The 21,616-nt window shown below is 38.7% G+C and overlaps 1 protein-coding gene across 1 annotated transcript in view; it reads right to left on the bottom strand.

Moving 5' to 3' along the window:
* LOC122535816 (serine/threonine-protein kinase NLK) overlaps nt 1–19,974 on the bottom strand; it is a 20,747-nt gene extending 773 nt beyond the window's left edge. Inside the window, exons 1-7 of the mRNA XM_043667651.1 lie at nt 19,870–19,974; nt 19,569–19,572; nt 18,951–19,096; nt 18,150–18,359; nt 17,006–17,194; nt 15,837–16,038; nt 11,118–11,211 (exon numbers count right to left, since the gene is read on the bottom strand). Of these exons, the coding sequence (XP_043523586.1) occupies nt 11,118–11,211; nt 15,837–16,038; nt 17,006–17,194; nt 18,150–18,359; nt 18,951–19,096; nt 19,569–19,572; nt 19,870–19,974 (950 nt within the window). The remainder of the gene's footprint in view (nt 1–11,117; nt 11,212–15,836; nt 16,039–17,005; nt 17,195–18,149; nt 18,360–18,950; nt 19,097–19,568; nt 19,573–19,869) is intronic.
* Nucleotides 19,975–21,616: the final 1,642 nt, after the last annotated feature.

Raw genomic sequence — 21,616 nt, 5'->3', positions numbered from 1 at the left:
TTTTTTTTGTTTTTTTTTTTTTTTTTGGTCGTCAAATCTCCGGGTCACTGTGCCGTGTTCTGAACGAAACACACTGGGACTAGGGACTTGGTAAAATCATGAAAATGTTCTCTTTGTACGTATTTTTTTTTCTTTTTTTTTTTTTACGTCATGTGTTAGGGTAGTTCTTGGTCCTTTTCGCACGTTTCCGAGCAGCTTTACTAAGCCCCACAGTCGAGGTGTAGCTTCGAGCCAAGATCAACGAGACGTGTCCGCGAATTCTCACTTTCTCTCTTGTAATTTTTTTTTTCTGTTTTTTTTTTTTTTTTTTTTGTTACAACCCCTCGCTCTCGGTAGTTCGTCTTCAGACGAAATCAATTTTTTTCGTATATCTCTCTGAAAGACAGGAATATGGTGATTACAAATTTTGTACAACAGAAATCAATTGTAGTTTCGATAATATTTTGAGGTGTAAATGTTACGGGTAAAAATTTACATTCGCTCGGGGAATTTGAAATCCTAACAGCTACGAATTTGTCATTATATTAGTATATTAATATATTTACTTAACTAACTGCCTGTTAGATTATAAATTGTCATTCTGTACTGATATATTAATTTATTAATTAAATCAATTTCATTTGCATTAAATTATCAATTCACCGTTGGGATAAGTGAAGGACTGTCTACGTTTATCGATGGCTCGACGATACTCCCCTCACGCAGAGATTTGAACACTAATAGGAACTGTACACGACGAAAGTGCAAAGTGCTCCTCGCTATCAAAAACAGATCTTTCTTTTTCTCGGTTTTTTCTTTACGTGACAATTTCTTTTTTACGTGGGAATTTCTCGACAATCTTCGAAAGCATTCGCTCGGACGGCACTTCGAGTTTCGTCGGCTAAACAATCGGGGAAAAAGGGATGATATGTATATATATATGGTGGTAAAAAGAGAGGAGGGCAACATATCGTCAACGAGTGGCAGCAGTGCGTCTCGAAAGTGTCGAAATACAATCGGTGAGAGGATGTAACGTAACAACTCAACTAGAGTTACGGTAGACCGTATCGTGGCACGAGAAAGAAAAATATCAAAAAATAAAAAGAGACAGAGAGAGAGGCAGAGACAGAGAGAGCAAAAATAAAATGCCAAATAAAATAACATTCCGCAGCGACTGGTTCGAAGAAGAGAGGATTTTCGTGACAAAACAAAACAAAAAAAAAAAGAAAAACCAAAAAAAATCGACTGTGAAAGGAAATCTTTGAACAATCGTGGGTTTTCTAGAAAATGAAACAACTACGAGGCTCTATAGATTATACAGGCTGAGTCGATAAGAACTGTTATTTAAAATAATCCTTTTAATTCTCACCTAATGACATTTACATCACTTTTCGATATCCGATTGTACGTATATAACTTTGTAAAAAGTTCCTGCAAGTGTTTAAATATTTCTGTAAGCAATTGGTAATTGCATTCATTGACCCGTTTAATTTCTACGTTTGCGGTATTTAAGTCAGAGTTGGCCAACTGGCGGCTATGATCGCTAGCGCTATCCCCTCTACTATGTCAATCTCTGCAGTGGAGGGGGTAGTGCCAGGAAAGTGGGGGCAAGGGCTCACGAGCCGCCAGTTAGCCGTCTCTCATCCAAATCATCGTACGAAACAAGTTAAAGGCAACTATTTAATAAAATACCAATACGCGACAACGTGTAAGAACATTACGCTACACGTATATATATCGTACATCTCGATACGTTAGAGTATATAATTCTACTCATCAACTAACAGTTCTTCATTGACTGGCACCCTATATTTTCATACTTCTACCGTAAGTCTGGGATCGTACAGCATTTACCTCTACAAATTACTTGTTAATTAATATCGTTTGTTTACGTACTGTAGCAACTGATGAATGAACGGAACAATTGCGAACACAGGCGAGATAGATTCCCTCCAAAGCTAAGTAAAGCGCAGAAGACCGCGTCGTTCATTGACTTCTCTCACGATAGTCTCTCGAGCGAGGAAACGCTCTGCGTTCTCGTGACGATCGATTCGAAGAGTCGCGTGGACGTTTAGTATCGAGTGATCGTCCCCTTGCGTCTGTCTTTGTCGTCGTAACGCGCGTTTGAAATCGTTAGAGACGCGAAGCTTCGAAAGTGACAGGGGTTGGAACACTTTTTCTATTTACCAGAGATACTTCAGTGACGTTAGAATTTCAATTGATTTGTTTTTAAAAGATGTAAAATTGCACGAATATCTGCAGTTTATTTGAATCAATTCTCATTTTGCCAAATTTTACCGAATCATTTCTAGAAAATTTTCCAAAGTGTCTTTTGCAAATTATTGTGGAAAATGATTTTACTTCAATAGAGAGCTTTGGATCTGAATTGAAGTAGCAGCAGTTTTAGACGTAAGAAGGGATATAAGGAAATTTGAACAGATATAATTGGAAATTTCTGTCTGTTGCAACGCACTGTCTGTTTGGAGGAAAATTTTTACATGACGATTAGTTGCGTTTCTTGTTACTTTCGAAACTTGCTTCAATTCTTGGACAAGGTGTTCAAATCTGTGATTTGAGCACAGATCGGCAAGGCCTGACTCTTCAAATTCTACGTTGCCGGGAAGACATCGAAAAATAGGAGAGGGTGCGACCGACAGGTCTAGAGCTGAACAAAAGAACAAAAAACGCTTCATCTGATTTCCATGCAGCTGTCAGCATGTGTGACAGCCGGCCATTAATCACAATTCTACGTCATTTTACTTTTTCTCTCTCGGTACTCTACGCACGAGCCTCTCAGAAGCCAAACTAATCAACTCCATCTTTTGAAAATTTCTCAGCCTTGTGGCAGTATTCTCGAAAACGAGACGATGCACTTGCACAAATTCACTTACCGTAGGAAGATAATTTTTTCTTTATGAAAAATTTTAAATATGGCGTTAAATTTTAAATATATTCCATTTCTTTCAACTGTAAAATTACGAGTCCATATAAAATATAACAGTAAAGCACCATCTTCTTCTGTTTCTCGATTTATATATAATTACACATTGTGCAGTGGTGTAAGTCGAAATACGAGACGTGAAGCGTACAATTTTTGAAAGAATGTTGCTTTCCTTTTCACGCGAAGCGTTGCAAAGTCCTAAACTAGAATCATATAACGATTACTTTCGACTAAGCTAAATATTGAGTCGCACCACTTTTGCACGTATTTATTAATACGTGAAGTTGATCAACGTGGCTTCTCAGACAGCTCGTAAATTCCAATTGTGCTTTCGCAGGTATTTCTTTTTTCTTTTTTTTTTTTTTTCTTTGCTTTAACGTGTCTCTTTTTGCCTCGTTTGTCTCGTCCGTTCTTTGCAACGTCTCCCGAGCCACCCTTGAAGCCGGCCTACAACTTTCGCCCGGTGCCACCCTCTCGACGCTTGCGCGCGCTACGTTCTGTTACCGTTTCGCTTTGCTTTGCCAAGCTCGCGCGGAAAAAGTCACCGCGGAAAAATAGCACGAAAGCAAAAAGCAGTCGAAAAGGGAAATGACGCGTTCGCCTCGTTTCGACGAGAGATCGGTGAACTTCGACCGTTTCTCGAACCTGCCCGCGCGGCGTTGAAATTTATTTCTGCTTTTTCTTCGAAAAAAATGGCCACCGCCGCGAAAAATCGTTCCCAATCCTCCGCGTGCAACGAGAAATAAAAGCGACGTCAGAAGTTCTTGTTAATCTGGCAAACGCGGCTTGGTGCAAGATCGTGGGAACTTTGCTCTTCGATTTTTCGGAATTTTGATTTCTTGAGTTTTCCGTCACTTTCGAACAAAAAATTATTTAGAATATTAAGTACTTTCTACTGTTTTTTTTTTTTTTTTTACTATATAATAATCCTGGACTATAAATTTTGTTTAGCATTGAATAATATTTTAATATTTACCTTTATTTCTTACTGTATTATTTGAGTTGCAAAGAAATTCTTAGAAAATTGTAATATTCTTTACTTATTACTGTATCATTTGACTTGCAAAGAAATTATTCGAAAAAATTCAGTGAAACTTAAATATTCCAAAATTATTTGGTGCACACCGCAAATGGTGAAATTATAATATTGTAACAGAGAGTAGAGATTAGAAGTTCTATCAGAGATGGCAATAAAATTCCAACGACGAATTCCATTCTCTCGCGAAACGAGAACGTTCGAGGCGACTCGTTGAGCAAACTTTCGAAAAAAAAGGAACGAATTGGCGAAGTTTCCTCGGTTAATTGGAACCGGTGACACGTAGCGAGGCAGATCTCTCTCTCTCTCTCTCTCTCTCTTGGCAAGGCAAATCCGATGGTCGACGAAAGACTTTTCGCCGAAACTCGTGCCGCGTCCGGGACTTGGCGAAATGACAGTAATGGCTTCGCTTTATTATTAAATATTCCGCTTCTTGGCCGAAAAGCACGTGCCACGCGCGCACACGTTGTCCGTGTGCCTCTCGATGCACGAAAAATTCTCTCTTTCAACGTCTACCATTGTACCGTACAATCTTCTCAAAAAATAAAAAAAAGAGAAGAAAAAATGGTCAAAAAAGGTCACACATAGCGCATAGATATCGAAACTGGAGAAAAAGTACATGAAAATTTAATCGATTTCAATTTGAGAATTTGTCAATATGAAATAATCTTTTTTTTCTTTTCTCAAAAGAGAGTTTGATTAGTAAAAAGAAAAATTCGCGACTGGCATTGACTGGTTTCAAAAAATCCGTTTTTCCTCCCTTTCTATTACTCTTTCTGGTGTGCAAATATTTTTCGAAAGAGGGGAACAAAAAATAGAAAAAAAAAATAAAAAAAAAAAAGGAAAAGAAATCCGTCGTATGGCTTCGTTTCGAGATATTTAAATCGGATCGAAGATTACGGTCATTGTGCCAACAGCCAGATCACGCCAGGACTTCCAGCCGAAAGTTGCTCGTTAACACTAGAACTACCAACGATTAAAGATATTAAATTTGGTTAAAGATTTGCAATTTGACGAAGAACACAAGCTTTCATTTACAGAGAGTCTCATGCAAAAGTAAGTCATTGTAGCCATTCTCATCTCAAGGAAATCGAGCGCAAACAGTTTGTCAATTTTAATTAATTACCACAATTCTTTTAAATCCAGTAGTTCTAGCGTTGAAGGAATTTCGAGGATATCGAGGATCATTTTCGCGTTCTCCAACCGTTCACGAATTCGTCCGAGTATTCTCAGTTTATGGCGGGGGAAAGTCATGTTGGATATTCTTCAGGATGATTTTTCTAGGACAAATCGAGACACATTCGGGAGATTGATCAGAGGAGAGGGCCACGACGGAGGATCTCGATCTACCCAGGTGCATTTATGAAGGAGAATTTCGTTTGTCCCGTGTGTCGTTTCTCTTTGTTCCGTTTATTCGATTCTCAACGAATCAGAATCACCCGAATCTGTCCAATCGATTTATTTAATTACTTTTTAATTCCTTTCCTCTCTTCGGGCCCGTTCTCTTTCAACTGAAGGCTGCATGGTTGATCAGGCCTCCTCTCGCCTCCAACAAAGCGCTCTTCCCAATCGTTCTCTCTCTCTCAGCATTATTTACAATTATACCACTTTCAGCGACTCAACGATCAAAAACGTCGAAAAAAGAAAGACGCACCAGCGACCAGCCAGTCAAGTCTAGCTTCGATAAGTTCTTCCACAATCAATCAACACTTTCGAACAATTACACGCTCCTTCTACATTGTCCATTGATCATTATTCGGCACATCAGTCAGTCACAGAAACGTCGATTCGCAGTTTACGAATTTTCACAAGTACCAAAATTCTCGTCCAACTCGGTCCCTAGAAAAAAGTCAAATTTCGTTACCGACAGAATAAATAACGGAACGTGATCGCTTTTTCAATTTCGATCGAACGAAGAAATTGGACGTGCCTGAATGAAGGGATTCGCGGCTGACTCTAAGGCTCTCGTTATCTTCGACTCTGCGCGTCCAAATGATCAAGAAACCACCTGTTCCCCCCGTGCTCGTCGCGTCGACATTGGCGATTAAACAGACAAACGTTTAATCTCGTCGGTTGATATCCGAACGATTACACCGAAATACCATCGTGTCTCGCCTCTAATCCGGTTTAAAGGTTTCGTTAATTGCTCGTACGCGAAACTGCCGCTAATTAGCGGAGCTCGTCGCTTCGGAACGTCGTTGAATTCCTCCACGGGAGACGTCCTCCGCGTTTCTTTATCTTTATCGCGGCATTCAGAGGCAGAGGCGTCGAGTGTCGTGCTGCGTGCAACTTCGAGGCTGGCCGTTTAAACGTCTTGGGGGGGAGGAAAGAGAAAAATGTCCTGCATCCGCATACACCGAGGGAACTTGAGGAATTCCCTCTCGAAGAGGCGAAAGACACCTCTCCTCCCTCCCTCTCATTCTGCCCGTTTCTTATCGGTGAACCCGTGGATCTCTGTGCGTTTGTGGAATGAATATAGGGTGTTCGTGACAAGGAGAATTATTCTACTTAATTGCGTCTATTTTTGGCATCTTTGAATTTGACATAAATTACTCGCTGTGTAATGACAAATAAGATTTATTGTTCACATAACAGTGATTTAGATTTTATTTCATTTTTATAGAATAGTGTATTTACCGCGATATTTTTCTAGGTAAGAAAGTTATCGTGAAAGTATAAAAACGTACAGAGATCCACAGTCTACCTGTCACTTTCTTTTTCATTTTCTCGACGATTCCTTTCACAGAATTGTTGCGAGATGATCGGAGTTTGATGTCGAAATATAACTCGACGAACTGAGATATTTACATTTCTTAAACGCGTAGAAAATTTGCAGAAAAACTGACGAAACTGATAATAACGAACGTAAAGTTTTCTTTCTCTCTCTCTCTCTTTCTCTTTCTCTCGCGTGTTTTACAGAAATTTACTCAAACTAAATAAAAAACTCTCTGTAAAAAGAAAATTACACAGAATTGATCGTTTTAACGCAGTCAACTGCAGCATTAAACAAAATCGATCACTTTGACCGCCGGCCTCGAATTTCCGCGAAAAGTCCGAAGCTTATCGAACGAAGCGTAATTACGTTCGAGTGAAATGAATTTACTCCTTTTTTTTTTTTTTTTTTTAATGCCTCCATATTCCTGTCACAACGGCGAGTGCCGGGCTATATCGAAAATACTTTGTAAAATTAGTATCCGATGAAAAGCCTCGCCTTTACTGCGCGTGACTTTAATTACCGCGAAAAATAATTCTCGAAAAGGGGTTGACAATCCGATTTCACGGGAAATGCAAACGCGGACTCGGGGATTTAAACGCGTTGGAAATTGACAGAAGGGCGAATCGATCGGGGCGAAAATTGGCAAACCTTCTCGAGGAGCAGGCCACAGCCAGAGAAGCGGGCAAACTGAATTATAGGAGATTTACGATTCCAAGTAGCTAGGGGGAAGCCTTCTCGAATTGTGTCAGCCGCGAATCGGAAGTCGGTCGTACGAGCTGGTCGCTGGCGTGTATCTCACGGGGATCCACCATACGTATATACATATATATATATATATACACACACACACATGCGCGCACACACACGTAATACACCCCTGCTCAAAAGTTCTGAGCGCCCTTCGAGTGGCTTTCTAATGAAAAGACTGGCTCTTCTAAGGAACAAGAATCTGACACATCTCATTGTGACTGGAATGTCTCTGTTTGCTGAAAAGAGTTGTATGTTGTTCCTTTTTTTGGAAATTTTCGAGCGGAAGTGTACGTATAAATCAGCCATTTGACTATTTGATCCCTTAGGCTCTCACTTCGCGCGTGTGTATATATATTTATATAGTTTCTTTTATGTACACAGTATTAATCACACAGAGAGATCTCTGTGTAATCAAAAGATGAAAAGAAAGAGAAAGAGACAAAGAGGAGAGAAAGAGGAGAAACAAAAGAAGGTGAGAAGCAAGGCAAGGGTCAAACAGTCAAACGACGAATATAATAATTCTACGCCATTATAAGTAAAACACGTCGATCAAACGTGGGGTGAAACGAAGAAAAACAGAAAGAAAGAGAGAGAGAGAGAGAAATAGAAGGAAGAAACAAAGATAGAACAAAGAAAAACTGGAGAGAGGGGAAACAGTAACATTATGTAACATTATGTGTATTACACCAAATGTAACAACATTTTGATCAAACGTGAACGAAACAACAAAGACAGACGAGAGAGAAAAAAGACTAGACTTGTGGATGAAACGAAGTTAACGGGAAATTGAACACGGACAGGCGTGAGATGCACGAGTAACAGAGAGAGGACAAGTCAAAAAGAAGAAGAAGAAGAAGACACAAAAAAAAAAAAAAAGAGACGAGAAGAAAGAAACAACAGAAAGTGTGAAAAAGATATGCTTGGTAAAATGGTTTGTTCAAGTACCTCAGCGAGCGAGGTCACGCCGGCTAGAGCTGACTCTCTGTTCGTTCGGTTCGTTCAGGAGGAGACGTAACACGATTGGTAGTAGTAGTAGTAGTAGTAGTAGTAGTAGTAGTAGTAGTGGTAGTAGTAGTGGTAGTAGCGGTAGTAGTAGTAGTGGTAGACGATAGCGGTAGTAGTCGATAGTAGCTGACAGTAGTGGTAGATAGCTGATTCGGTACTGGTAGTGGTAGTAACGTGTACGTATACGCGGCGTAGGGCGCTGGGTCGGCGATCGGCTTGCTCTAACTTGACGGCAGTAAGCAACACGAGAAACAATGTTACACACTTCAAGATCACATATGAAAAGAAAGAATTTTTTTTTGTTTGGTTCGTCGATTTTTGATTTTTGATTTTTTTTTTTTTTTTTTTTCCATAAGGGACTGGGGGGATTTACACATGTCATCTGTGATTTCGACCCATTTCTTTCTTATACTTTTCTCTATTCGACCTTGGTGACTTCTTTTCCCTCTCTTTTCTCTCGTGATACTTTCTCTTGCCTCGGAGTCTTACGTTTTTTTTTTTTTTTAGAGCGAGAGCTTTCGTGGATGTAGAGGGTGGATTTCACTCTTTTCTCTCGTGTCTTTTTTTTTCTAATTTTTTTCTGTGCATCGAGAGCGATATTTAGAAATCCCTGTATATTTCATACATACATCCGTGTATTAATCCATGCAGTTTTTAATACACGTTCGGAACTATGATCCGAGAGTATCCAACTTGTCATAAAAGTCCAATCACACGAAACATTTTGTAATTTCACCGTAACGCGATAGCAACTAATTGTATTTTAAATTTAAAATCAATGAAAGAATATACACATCAAGCTACAAAACATCAATACACAACGTGAGGAGCTGTACGATTGCTGTTAGACATAGCCTCCATTGAACATTAATGGATATTAATAATTGGCTGCTAGACTAATTCCGTAATATATATATATATATTTGTATCGAATACGTCGTAATTCCTATACACATTTTCAAATTTCTTTCAAACTTTTCCAAGATGATCTCAATCGTGCCAATGAAATTTCAAAATGTTTTACACACGTAGGTAAAAACTGTTTTCGTGTTCCGGTTTCGCAGTTGCGTGTACACAGAGTGTAAAAAAAAGGCAGCACGACGCGACGCAACACGCGCTGTGATTCGATGAGATTCTTCGTCTGGATCTTTCCTCCAGTCAAGAACCAGAAGCGGAAGAACTGGCCGGAGCTTTCGTTCGGTTTTTCAAGAACCAAAAACAGCGAAAGGACGTCGACGTCGGGGAGGGTTCTCTCCTGCACCGTTTCGATCGTTTCGACCCCTCTCTTCTTCTCATTCTCCACACAGTTTTTAATTTCCGTGTCAACGATGCGTCCACTCTCCGTCTTTCGTTATCTTCCCCTTTTCCTTCCTTTTGCCTCTTTCATTTCAATGCTTGTCCTTACCGCGTATCGATTTCGAAGGGGAAAAAGGCACCAAGCTGCGTGTCACGTGCGCGCGTGCATCTCCCCCCTCTCTCTCTCTCTCTTTCTCGATATCCTCCAGATCCACTATTCTCGCTTTTCCATTTTCCCTTCTTTTTTTTTTTTCCTTTCACTTCCTCCGAATAGAATTTCGTTTTCCTTTGTTTCTTCATTCCTGAATTTCTAGTGGAATTTCGAGATTCGAATTTTGTTGTTCTTTCTTTCTTTCTTTCTTTTTTTTTAAACATATAATTGGTCATTGGAAGAAGAAAGGATCCGGCGGACGATGGTGATGTTCGTGGGTGCGAGGGAAAAATTCACGGGGGCGAGGTGACAGGAGGGCTCTTCGATTCTCGAGGACCCGATCTCCCCGGTTTGTGATCTTAACCCTTTCAGTGTGTTGATAGACGACATGATCGTCGTCGGGTGAAACTTGCGAAAAATACCAAGGACGATGGGTGTCATTCTACGCGAATGAAAGTCAGACGAGTCGCGGTCTCCTTTTTTTTCAATTTGAAAGCGAAGATTGACCGGAAAAAAAAAAAAAAATATCGACGACGGAATGACAACACCAACTTCCCGGAACCAATGAATCGCCATTTTGGAAAATCGAACGTTTGAATTCGTTGTTAGCAATCCCTCAATGCGATTAATTGATTCTAAATTATTCTCTAGAATTAACATTTATCTTAGTGTAAGCTATCGTTCAGTACCGAGGAACCAAAAAACAGGCGTAAAAATGCCCTAATCTTTCGATCACTCTTTGCTATCGATCAACGTTTCGTCGCGAAATATCATCTGGCATCGAAATGCGTAATTCGAAAAATCGTGAGACCAAAAATAAAGGAGAAGAAGCGCCTCGATTAAATGATATCACTTGGTACCAAATCCAATATTTCAAAATCCAAATGGGACCAAGTAACAGACAAAAAAAAAAAAAAAAGAAAAAATAAAACACCTAATTCCTCGATCGATCAATTCGTCTCATTCGGGCTCGGTATTTTTCGCTCGGGATGATTCTTTCTCCCACTCGACACTAAGAGGGTTAATTTCTCCCAAGACTGCAACAACCTGGGGTATATCATTTTTCCCCCTTACATCCTAACCGACACACCGTCGTATTCTGACTTCCTTCCCTTTAATTACAATCCTTTTACAATTACGGTCGATGGTTTTACATATATATGTATATAAATATATATATATATATATATGTATGTGTGTGAGTGTGTGTATTAATCTGAATGATTGGTCACCTACGGCTTACCTTGCGAAGCTCTTGAACGCCGCAGACTGCGGATTTATGCAGAGCGGCACGCGCGACGTGTTCAGCTGTTCCGCTATAAATTTGTGCATTTCCTCTGGAACAGACAAACGAATATAGTCGAGTGAGAATGCCTGTTGGCTCTCGGTCGTCGCGATAGTTATGAGCGTACGTAGGTGAATCGAAGAACTGGTATATTGGCTCTTGTTTTTGCTCGGGGAGGGGGACACGCCGCTTCGTGTCCCCGGCGGAATCTCTTCGGGTGTACAATCGATTGTTTGCGCTTTATCGTGCGTTGTCACACGCAGAGCGTGCTCACGCTGCCGCCACGTGCCTGGGAATATCACGTTGGTGAATCGGTGAACCCGAGGACGAGTTGAAATTGTCAACGACGAAAGCGGCGAAAACGTGGCGAAGGATAGTTTCCCAATGGGGAGAAGATAATTTATACGTAGAAGTGATTACAGGTTGATTAAAAATTCGCCCCCATCTCGGTTCGAGAATTTTAAATGACACTATAGGTTCTTTGGGAATTGAAATTTTACCTTGCCTTTACTTTTCTCTTAAACATAACAAAGATCCATAGTTTACGATACGAATTTAAATTATTCTCAAATTTTTTTCTCTCTCCCAGAGAAATAAATTTTTTAAGTAAAATTTTTCTTCGATAGAAAAGCTAAGAACTTCTTTTCTAAGCCAAGGATTCTCTTTTCACATGTAGGATTCAGTAATGTCATATCGGAACAATATCGTATACGTCCAACGATAAAGGTATAGAATACAACAATAAAATTCATTTCAACTTTTTGGAACTATGAAAGGTCGAAGTTACATTCTCACTGTAAATCTGGAAAGATAGGAAATGGAAAAGTACAAGCCCATATTTCAAGAGACAAATAGCGCAAGTAACGAAATAAACAATGATACATTCTTTACTATTTCGATTCCTCAATTCGAAAGACAAAGTGAAATTGAAATTTGATGGAAATAGCTCTCGCCTTTCCATGTCTGTGCTCCTAAAATGTTACACACGGATTTAAATTTTTGGAATTTTCAACAATTATATTTACGACTCGATGATTTCAAAATATATTCTTCGCCAGTCAGAATTATTCGCGAATACTTCATACAAAGAAACGACTATAATTAATTCTTCGGTCAGGAACAAGTTAAAAATACTCGTGATAAAAGATTCCCAGCGCAGAAAACTGATTTGAAAGTTAATTCGGTTAGTTTAGTTTACTTCAAAGTCAACATAGTCGACAGAGTCTGTAATCTTTAAAGTTTGCTGAATCAATTCGTCATTGGGAAATGCTTCTCCAACAAATGTGAAATGATCTTTAATTTACTTCGCTCCGATTAATTTACCCAGTCCGATCTTTAACAATTGGAACAATTCCAGCCCATCGACACGATAAATTTCAGATTTCTTTTTTGAAAATGTGCTACGTTAATAATTTCGAATTGTGTGAATCTATTTTTCACTCGAAGTTGCAAGTGATTCACGCGTGGAAAACGACCGTGGTGCTCGCTTGAGAAAGAAATTGGCACGTGAAAGTTTGGCTAGAAGAATTTTTCCGACCTCGTAGAATGCGTTTCTGGCGTCCAACTGGCAATCGAAGAACCTCTTTGTTCGTAGCGACACGATCGTTTCGTCTTGCGACACCTTTCTTGGACACACGTGCAACCGTCCACGACGGATCCAGTCAGGACAACTCGAACCCACACCGCGCGATTACTTATTACAAACGTCGCATACCTGTCGTATGACAAATCTCGAGTGCAGAATTAAACGTTAGCGTTGGACGCGCTGTCTATAGTAATCGTGCGACGCAGCGCGGGCCTAATAGGCGTAATTTATGCGAATTTCGTGGCTCTGTTGATGTTCGTGGCAACGTTGATATTTAAAAATAATACCGGTTAGCGTTAGAGTTTCAGAAGTTACGCCAATTTATTTATTTCGCTCACCGTTTCTGTTGAGTGAATTTATATTATAAATTATCAATTTGAAATTGAAGTCTTTAGATTCATTTTTACGTCTGCACGAATATACTGAACGCAGCGTTCACATTTCCTCCAAACAGATTTATTACAGAGCACGAATTATTCACAATTTGTACTCAAGAGAAATTAAAACTCCGCGAAAGAACTTTCATCCCCCTACGTGTATGAATTAATTTTTTTACGACTGTTCAACTGTTTAGTGCTAGAATATCTTCTAATCGATAATACAATTCGAACTTTCCTTTCCACCCAGTACAACAGAAATAACGCGCATAAACCACTCGTGCATCAAATGGGAATTTAAATACTAATTTAAATACTATCCCCGAATGTGTGAGTGTCAGAGTCTCGAACCGTCTTCGTTTTTCTCTCGAGGGGAGATGCAATCCACCCCGTTCCCTCTAACGAACGAATGGCGTGCAATTTTTCAACCACGATATTAGACCCAGTTTCGCCGACGACTGCTCCGGGAAGAAAGTTGGCTACGATAACTGGCCGGGGACCCCCCTGAGTGATAAACGATGATTTATTATCGCGGTCGTATTCGCGAGACGCACGCAACAGTCTATCGCATCGTTGTTCCGCGTACGTTGTTTCCAAGCCACGTGCGTCCAAGACGTCTCGCTATTAATAATCGTGCGTGAGTCACTCGATGGCGAATGCATTTTCTTTTCTTTTTTTTTTTTTTTTTCTTTTTTCCTCGCGAGCTGAAAACCCGCGATTAATGCGAACTCTGCTTGGCAAACGCACCCTTTCTCTAATAACTCTCCGCTCGTTTCCGCCCGTTTCATTAGCATTCGCTGAAAGTCGACTCTTCGTGAATGGGGGGGGGGGGGGGGGAAGAAGGGGTTTTCACAGATACTTAGTGATGTGTTAACATTAATATACCGTTGGGAAATTTTTTTGTGAAATTATCAGTAATAGTGTAAGTTGTTAGTATCAATACTCTCGCGGTGGAATATTCCGAGTAAGAATTTCGCCCTTTTGAAGCGTGCTTTAGGATCCCAATGTTATTTATATAGAAAGTATCGAAATTTTATATATATATAATTATATATAAAATATAGATATAAATTTTATATAATTATATATAAAATATAGATATAAATATATAAATTTTATATAATTATATATAAAATATAGATATAAATATATAAATTATATATTATATATATATATATATATACATATATATATAAAATATTTTTAATGCCACACATCAATTATATGAACAACGTGAAGTTTTTCATTATTTTATAGAGATTTTAATATTTATTTTTGTATCATTCGTTCGGAGAGGCGAAATTTCGAGAAATCGATCGACTCGCCATGACTGAATCTCTGCAACCCCGAGAAATTTCCTCGCTCGATGCTAGTTTCGGGTTACCAAAGGGCGGAAAAATAAATTTGTTTTTTTTCTTACTTCATGCGGGGAGGTCGAGATTGAAAGTATCAGCTGGGTATTCGTTTCGATTTTCTGGTATACCTCGCCGATGAAACGAGGGAGGGTCTCAGTTGAATTGAATTGAATTTCGGGAAATTTCCACAGACAAAAGAAAGTTTAAAAGGAATCTGCTGATCGAGTTCAACGTTAAAAAATTCTTTCGATCAAATAGTTTATTACTTCTAATAATTTCTAATTATTAATGTAAATATGTCAGTAGATAGTATTAATATAAATATACAGTATAAATGTAATTATTTAATTATTATCTACTTATTTAAAATGCTCTTCGATTAATTGATAAGAAGAACAGAATTAACCTGTCGAAAAATATATAGCATATATCTTGGAATGAATTACTGTTACTAACATTGGAAAACACGTCCAATACGAAATAATAAATACATACAAGTATCAATTTTAAACTGTTTTTTGTCTGTTCGTTGTATATATACTGCTTCATCAAACAAAGACAGGACAAACTGTCTTCGATTCTCAAAATCTATTTTCATTTATCTTCTCCGCCAAAATCAGACAACTTCCTGTATACCGATTCTTCTTCGCGTGGCAGCCTTTCAACTACATCCCTCAGACACTCTGTCTCGTAAACTCGATATAACAAACCTCGGATCTAGGTCGCACATCTATTTTCTTAGATGCAAGCACGCGCTGAATTTCAGAAGTTTCGCTGCCATTTTTTTTTCGGCAGTAACGTCGGAAATTCATCGTCCACCAATCGAGATATTCCCAGAAATGAATTTCTTTGTTTTCTACACAATTACATCTACTTACAATTACAAATTATCGTCGGTATCAGAGATTTATTAGGTTGGTGCATAAGAAATTTTGCTTTTTTCTTTTTGATAAAGTTTGACTGCATGCAGTTTGAAATATCACATATACATGGTGTTTCCTACTTTTCCGGAAAAAAATTTGTGAGAGTATAATCTACGAGTGAAAATAAGAAAAGAATGTTACATTGAATTTGTTCGTAATTGCTTCGTTGGAAAGCTGTAGGCAAATATTGAAAGTAGCCTGGTTAAATCTGAGAAAAATATTATATTTCTTAATACGTGAAACTTTCCCACATGATCAGTTGATCTTTTTGTTTGTTATTTATTATAATTTTCTAGAATTTCAATTTTATGTACCTGTAACGATTTTTTTTTTTTATGAAATTCAACTAAATGCTCGTTTCGAGCTCCGCCTCGACTCGATCTGAGCCACGTCGTCGCTCGAAATTTTCGTCGTCATTTCGTCGGGTCGGTTCTTACCTTTCACCTGCTGAACGGTGGTCAGTTTCCGTTCCCAGAGATCGTCGAACGGATGTGAAGTGGCCGGCTCGAAGTCCCCCGTGTACTGTCTGAGGCCGCCGCTGGTCGTGTAACAACACGTGCACATGCACGAATGATATCTCAGTCTCCCCTCGTCCAGATAAGGATGCGCCAGTGCATCCACCACGGTGATCCTCTTGTCCTGCGGCAGGTTCGTGAACCGGGTCAATGAACGATCGATATGAACGAGACGCGAGGCCCGCCGCCTCTCGAAAACCCGATCGATCTTCGACTATCGGACTCCGCTATTTACGAGGACGGTGTAACCTAAACAACCTCTTGCGCTGAAACGACGCTTTTTGTCCCAAGATTGCAATATTTTCTCAGTCTTAACTATATTTAACTATCAACGCAGGCAAAACAAATAATATATTTATTACTTATCAATAATTTCTATATTTCTAGTGATATCGTACCGATGAGTTCAAAAAGAAAAAAAAAAAAAAAAATTATTAGTATACGATTTGGTCACTCGTTATGGTCCGCAATCAGTTGCCAGCGCAAGTGGTTATTACAACCGTGTTCACCTCCCGAGAGATAGGAAAAAAGCGAGGGTTCGAGTACGTTTGCACGATTATTATCACCGATAAATCGTTAACGAGCTGCTCATTTTTTCAGACTAGGAAAGAGCGTAGCTTTCTGTTCGAGAGAAAAGCGAGAATTTTAGCTTCATCGGTCCTTGTGAAAAATTACCAATGGCACACAACACAGTGATAAAAAAGAATCAATGATAATACGGTAATAAATGGTTAATAATAAAAAATTGTCGATAACTTAAACTGTTGTAACTTTGTAAAGGAAAATCACAGAATCTTCGTTTCGTTTTAAAGCACAAGACTTTCCCACCTCGACTCTCCTAGGTTCATCTTTTTTTTTTCAAAAATGTTTTCGCATCTTTGGTAAAACCATTTCTAGAAATATTAAAAATATAAATTTCTCGTGACTCGATCCACCATGATCTTGAAAATTGAAATTTTCTCTACAACGACTGCTACAAATCTTGCTGTACGATTTCCTCTCTTTGTTTTTTCTTTTCTTTCGCGCGAAATTTTCCAATTTTCGTTATTGATTCGTACGTTGACTCGACCGTCGAGAGTGGTGAAACTTACAGGATCGAAGACTAGCATCTGACAGAGCAAATGGACGGCCTCGTGCGTCGCCTGGCTGCTGAGGGTGTAGAGGGCCGTCAACGAGGGCGGTTTCGGCGCGCGCCTCAGCATGTGCGATCTCGCACCCTCGCATGCGAACCTCATGTCCTCGAGGGTCGGCGTGCCCAGCAATTCTGTGATCAATTCCAGCTGAAAATCGAATGAGAATGTTCTCGACTTTAGAAGACTTTCTGGTCTACTCTCTTTTTCTCTCCCTCCCTCTCTCTCTCTCCCTCCCCCTCCATTTGTCCATTTGTCGTCGTAGAGTTGCATAATTTTACCTGATAGAAGATTCCACTTGGGGCGGAGGAATGAAAATTCGAGGAAATTGCAACGATGAACTGTGAATGGCGAATCGAAACTTATGGGACGAACTAGAATTTACAGCTACGGAATGAACTCGATATGAATTAATTACAATTATTAATTATGGAAGTGTTGAAGATTGTTAGTTGTCGTTAGATCCGTGGATGCTTATATAAAAAAACTGAAACGTGCGGAAATTTATAAAGTACCTGTAACACACGGACAAGGGACGAAGAAACGTGCAAAATGTTCAAATTAATTTCCTTGATGTACATATATTTTAATTAATTCAATTGCATTTGTTCAATTAATTATTCAAATTTATATATAATAATTCTAATATATATATAATAGTAATATGTACTATGAATTTTACAATTCATCGAGAGTCCAAGAATTAAGAACAATTTCATAAAAGTGTATCTCGCCATTTATCATCGAGTTACAACAATGTTCGAAAATTTATCTTTCAACACAATTATATCTCATTAATTTCGAAGGTTGAGGGCATTTTCTACACTATTCAAAGTCTGAAATAAATCTTTCTACTATCTTATTTAAATTATACTAATCTTTAAATTCTACTACTTCGATGAATATTCACAACAACAAGTATCAGAATTAAATATATCCCAAATTGTGTCAAGCAGAGAACAGAGTTCTCAAGATAAGAAAGAACGTTCTCGTCGAGGATTTCTGAAGCGTTGCACCACCGAAACATACGTTAAAAATGTCTGTCAATTTTCAAATATACTCGGAGTGTACGGAAAAAAAAAGAGTCGAGGGAAGAAGGACTAACCTGTTGCACGGGACTTTGTGCCTGGAAGAGGATCCGTCGACGAAGGAGCTCGCCAAAAATGCAACCAACGCTCCAAACGTCCACAGCTGCTGTGTAGTGTCGCGCCCCCATCAGGATTTCCGGCGCGCGATAATACTGCGTCACCACTTCCTGAGTCATGTGCTTGTTCTGATCCGGTTCTTCCACTCGGGCCAAACCGAAGTCGCAGATCTGTTCGCGGGCAACACGGTGTCATTTCGAATTATTATTAACATTTACACAGAGAAATTTACAAAGTTTCCTTTTTCCTTTGATTTTGTTGCTCCTTTTCTTTTCTTTTCTTTTTTTGCAAGAGGATTTGTTAGAATTCGCGATTGTTTAGGCTGTCACTTTGAATTATTATTAACATTTACACAGAGAAATTTACAAAGTTTCCCTTTTCCCTTGATTTTGTTGCTCCTTTTCTTTTCTTTTTTTTTTTTTTTTGCAAGAGGATTTGTTAGAATTCGCGATTGTTTAGGCTGTCATTTCGAATTATTATTAACATTTACACAGAGAAATTTACAAAGTTTCCTGTTTCTTTTGAGTTTATTGTTCCTGTCTTTTTGCAAGAAGATTTGCTAGAATTTGTTATTGTTTAGGCTGTCATTTCGAATTATTATTAACATTTATACAGAAAAATTCGCAGAGTTTCCTCTTTCTCTTGGTTTTGTTACTCCTTTTTTTTTTTATAAAGAGATTTGTTAGAATTTGTTATTCGTTTTGGTAATTTTGGCGGCAAGTGAAAGCTTTTGAAAGACTCGGGTAAATTAGAGTGCTTACCTTCAGCACGCAGTTGCTGTTCACGAGCAAGTTCCCTGGTTTTATGTCCCTGTGCAGGATTCTGGCTGAGTGAAGGTATTTGAGGCCTGAAACGAAAAGAGATTTCGATTGACGGAAAAGTCGGAAAATTTTTGAGTAAAAAATTGCTACTTAAAAGTTTTCGAATTTTCATGTGTTCGAAATTTAAAAAATTCTAGAAACGTCTAGATTTCCTGAATTCTTAGGCACAATTCGTGAATTGCGAGATTTTTCAGCTCTACGACTTCTATGCAATATTTCCAATATTCTAAATTTCGACGTTTCTCGAAGTTATGTTTGCATTTAGAAACTCCGAATTAATTAAATTATTTAGAATTAGAAGTTCCGAAGTCTTTAAATTCGTAAATAGCATAGAAGTTCTTGAAATTTTTGCATTTCTAAGTTTCTAAAATTCTAAGCAATTCCTAAATTTTCAGATCACGCTGGATATCTAGTTTCCTAAATTCCGAGGATTCTAAATTTCCAAAATTCTCCGGAACATCCAGATTAAATTACTAAATTAAATACCCCGAAACTCTAGGTTTCAAGATTCCTAATAACATTCTAAACCTGTGGATTCCTAAATTTACAAACACTCACGTTCCTGCACAAAATAACTGATTTTCTAAAGTCTCTGAGATCCTTAGACTCCTAGATTCTTAACTCGCGAAGTTAAAGTTTCCATCTTCCAAGATTTTTAGTTTCCTGAATTCCAGAATTTTCCCTGATACTTCTGAATTCCCGGATTTCTCGATATTAAAGTTTCCGAATTCCGTAATTTTCTTCTGCAACTTTCAACGTTGCGAATTCCCAATTGCTCTCGGGCAGCGAGCTGAAATTTCCGCGAACTTGGCGAATTGGATTTTCAATTTCGCAAATCCACACACACACACACACACACATTGTCGGGAACACCTTGCCCGATATTTCCAATCTTGCACGGTGGATTCCTCGCGGCGGTAACCAAGCCACGTTCCAAGACAATCAAACTTTCCAAACCAGCCATTATCAGGTTCGAAAACCTGAAAAGACACGGACGTTTCTCATCGAGGAGGCGAAAACGCGCGACCTCGATCTCCGCGAAATTCCACCGGCGGATCGTTAGGCGGTCGGCTCCTTACTCAACTCGACGAATGCGCATACGTTCGGCCAGGGATTATATCCAGCGAGGATATCTTCGTGTCGTACCAATTCACACGCGATCAAACTATTTCCCACTTCCACATGATTGAACGCTCTTTCTTATTTTTCACCAGAAATATATGTGTATGTGTGTGTGTGTGCCTGTCGCGAATTCATCCGTGACACATTTACACTTGAATGCATTTGAAAGCGCGAGGATTACGATTTGAAGGATTTCTCTTGCGTTCACTATCGTTGCTTTCCTAGCCAACTGATGATAAAATAAAATTTTCTAACGTGTGAAAATGAAGTTTCAACAACAATTGGGCCTACAGAGCCTTCACCACTTGCGATTCTTAGCTCTAATGTTTAATTATTCGATTATTTATATTTCATTCGATTGGTTAACTGATAAAATAAAATACCATTATTTTTTTTAACAATAAATGAAATTTTAACAATAGCTTTGCTTTTGTGAAACAGCGGAGAGTATTGAAAATTTGGACTTGCACCGCTGTGATTCTCAGCCCTTCATTTAATTATATTTCATTATTCAATTACTTATTTCATCATTCGATCATTTGATTCGATTATTTCATTTAATTTCATTTAATTAATTGTTTCATCGTTCGTATTGACGTTCTGATTATCAAAATTCCACGTCAATCGTTACGATTTGAAATAAAAAGCTGACGATTACAAATTACAAATTACTATCGTTCCAATGAAATACGCTTAACGATTCAAATCGCAAAGTCCCAAGATCATTAAATTCTGATATGTGCAATTCTAGAATAATGTGCAAATACGATTTGTCAGATCGTTTGTAACTTATAATTTCTCCGGAGTAAGCAACAACGAGTTATCAAACGCGAGATATTCGCGGTTGATAGTTCACGGAGAACGAGATTACGAACGTTTTATTGAACGGAACAAGTGGGACGACGGATCTCTCCCCTAAGTGCTCGTCATCGACGACAAATTGCATCGGATCGCGGAACGTTCTTCGTCGATGGTAATTTCGCATGGGTGAGCGGGCGCCGAAAACCTGTTTTAAATTGAAATCCCGAATCGAACAAGAAACCTGTCCCTATTATCAGCTAGAGAAACGAGAAAAAGAGAGAAAGAACCCTCCTTCGCCATTTCTCCTCTCCGTGCTTGATTTCAATTAATTTCCGAAATCAATTCTCTCCTTATTCGTTCGTTGTGGAAGATGATTTTGGACACGATTGTCCAAGTGAAATTAACATTTCGAGGTAATTAAAATACTTTCAACTACGATATTGGAACTAATACGATCCCGACTTTTCGAATTCTTTGTTATAGAGTTCCAAAAGAAATAAGTAAATAAGAGATTAAGCAATATAAATGAATATGATACGAGTAAATAATTAGCATTATCGCCTGTGCATGTTCGTACGGAAATCAAAGCCAAAGTTCACGTAGTAGAAATTGAACCCCAACCAAATTGTGCTGGCAACTGATTGCGGACCGTAACGAGTGACCAAATCCGTATACAATAATTC

Source organism: Frieseomelitta varia, unplaced genomic scaffold, assembly GCF_011392965.1.
Source record: "Frieseomelitta varia isolate USP_RPSP 00005682 unplaced genomic scaffold, Fvar_1.2 scaffold_773, whole genome shotgun sequence".
Taxonomy (NCBI): domain Eukaryota; kingdom Metazoa; phylum Arthropoda; class Insecta; order Hymenoptera; family Apidae; genus Frieseomelitta; species Frieseomelitta varia.
Note: the sequence above shows the minus strand (reverse complement) of the source record. Positions and strands in the feature narration are given on the sequence as shown.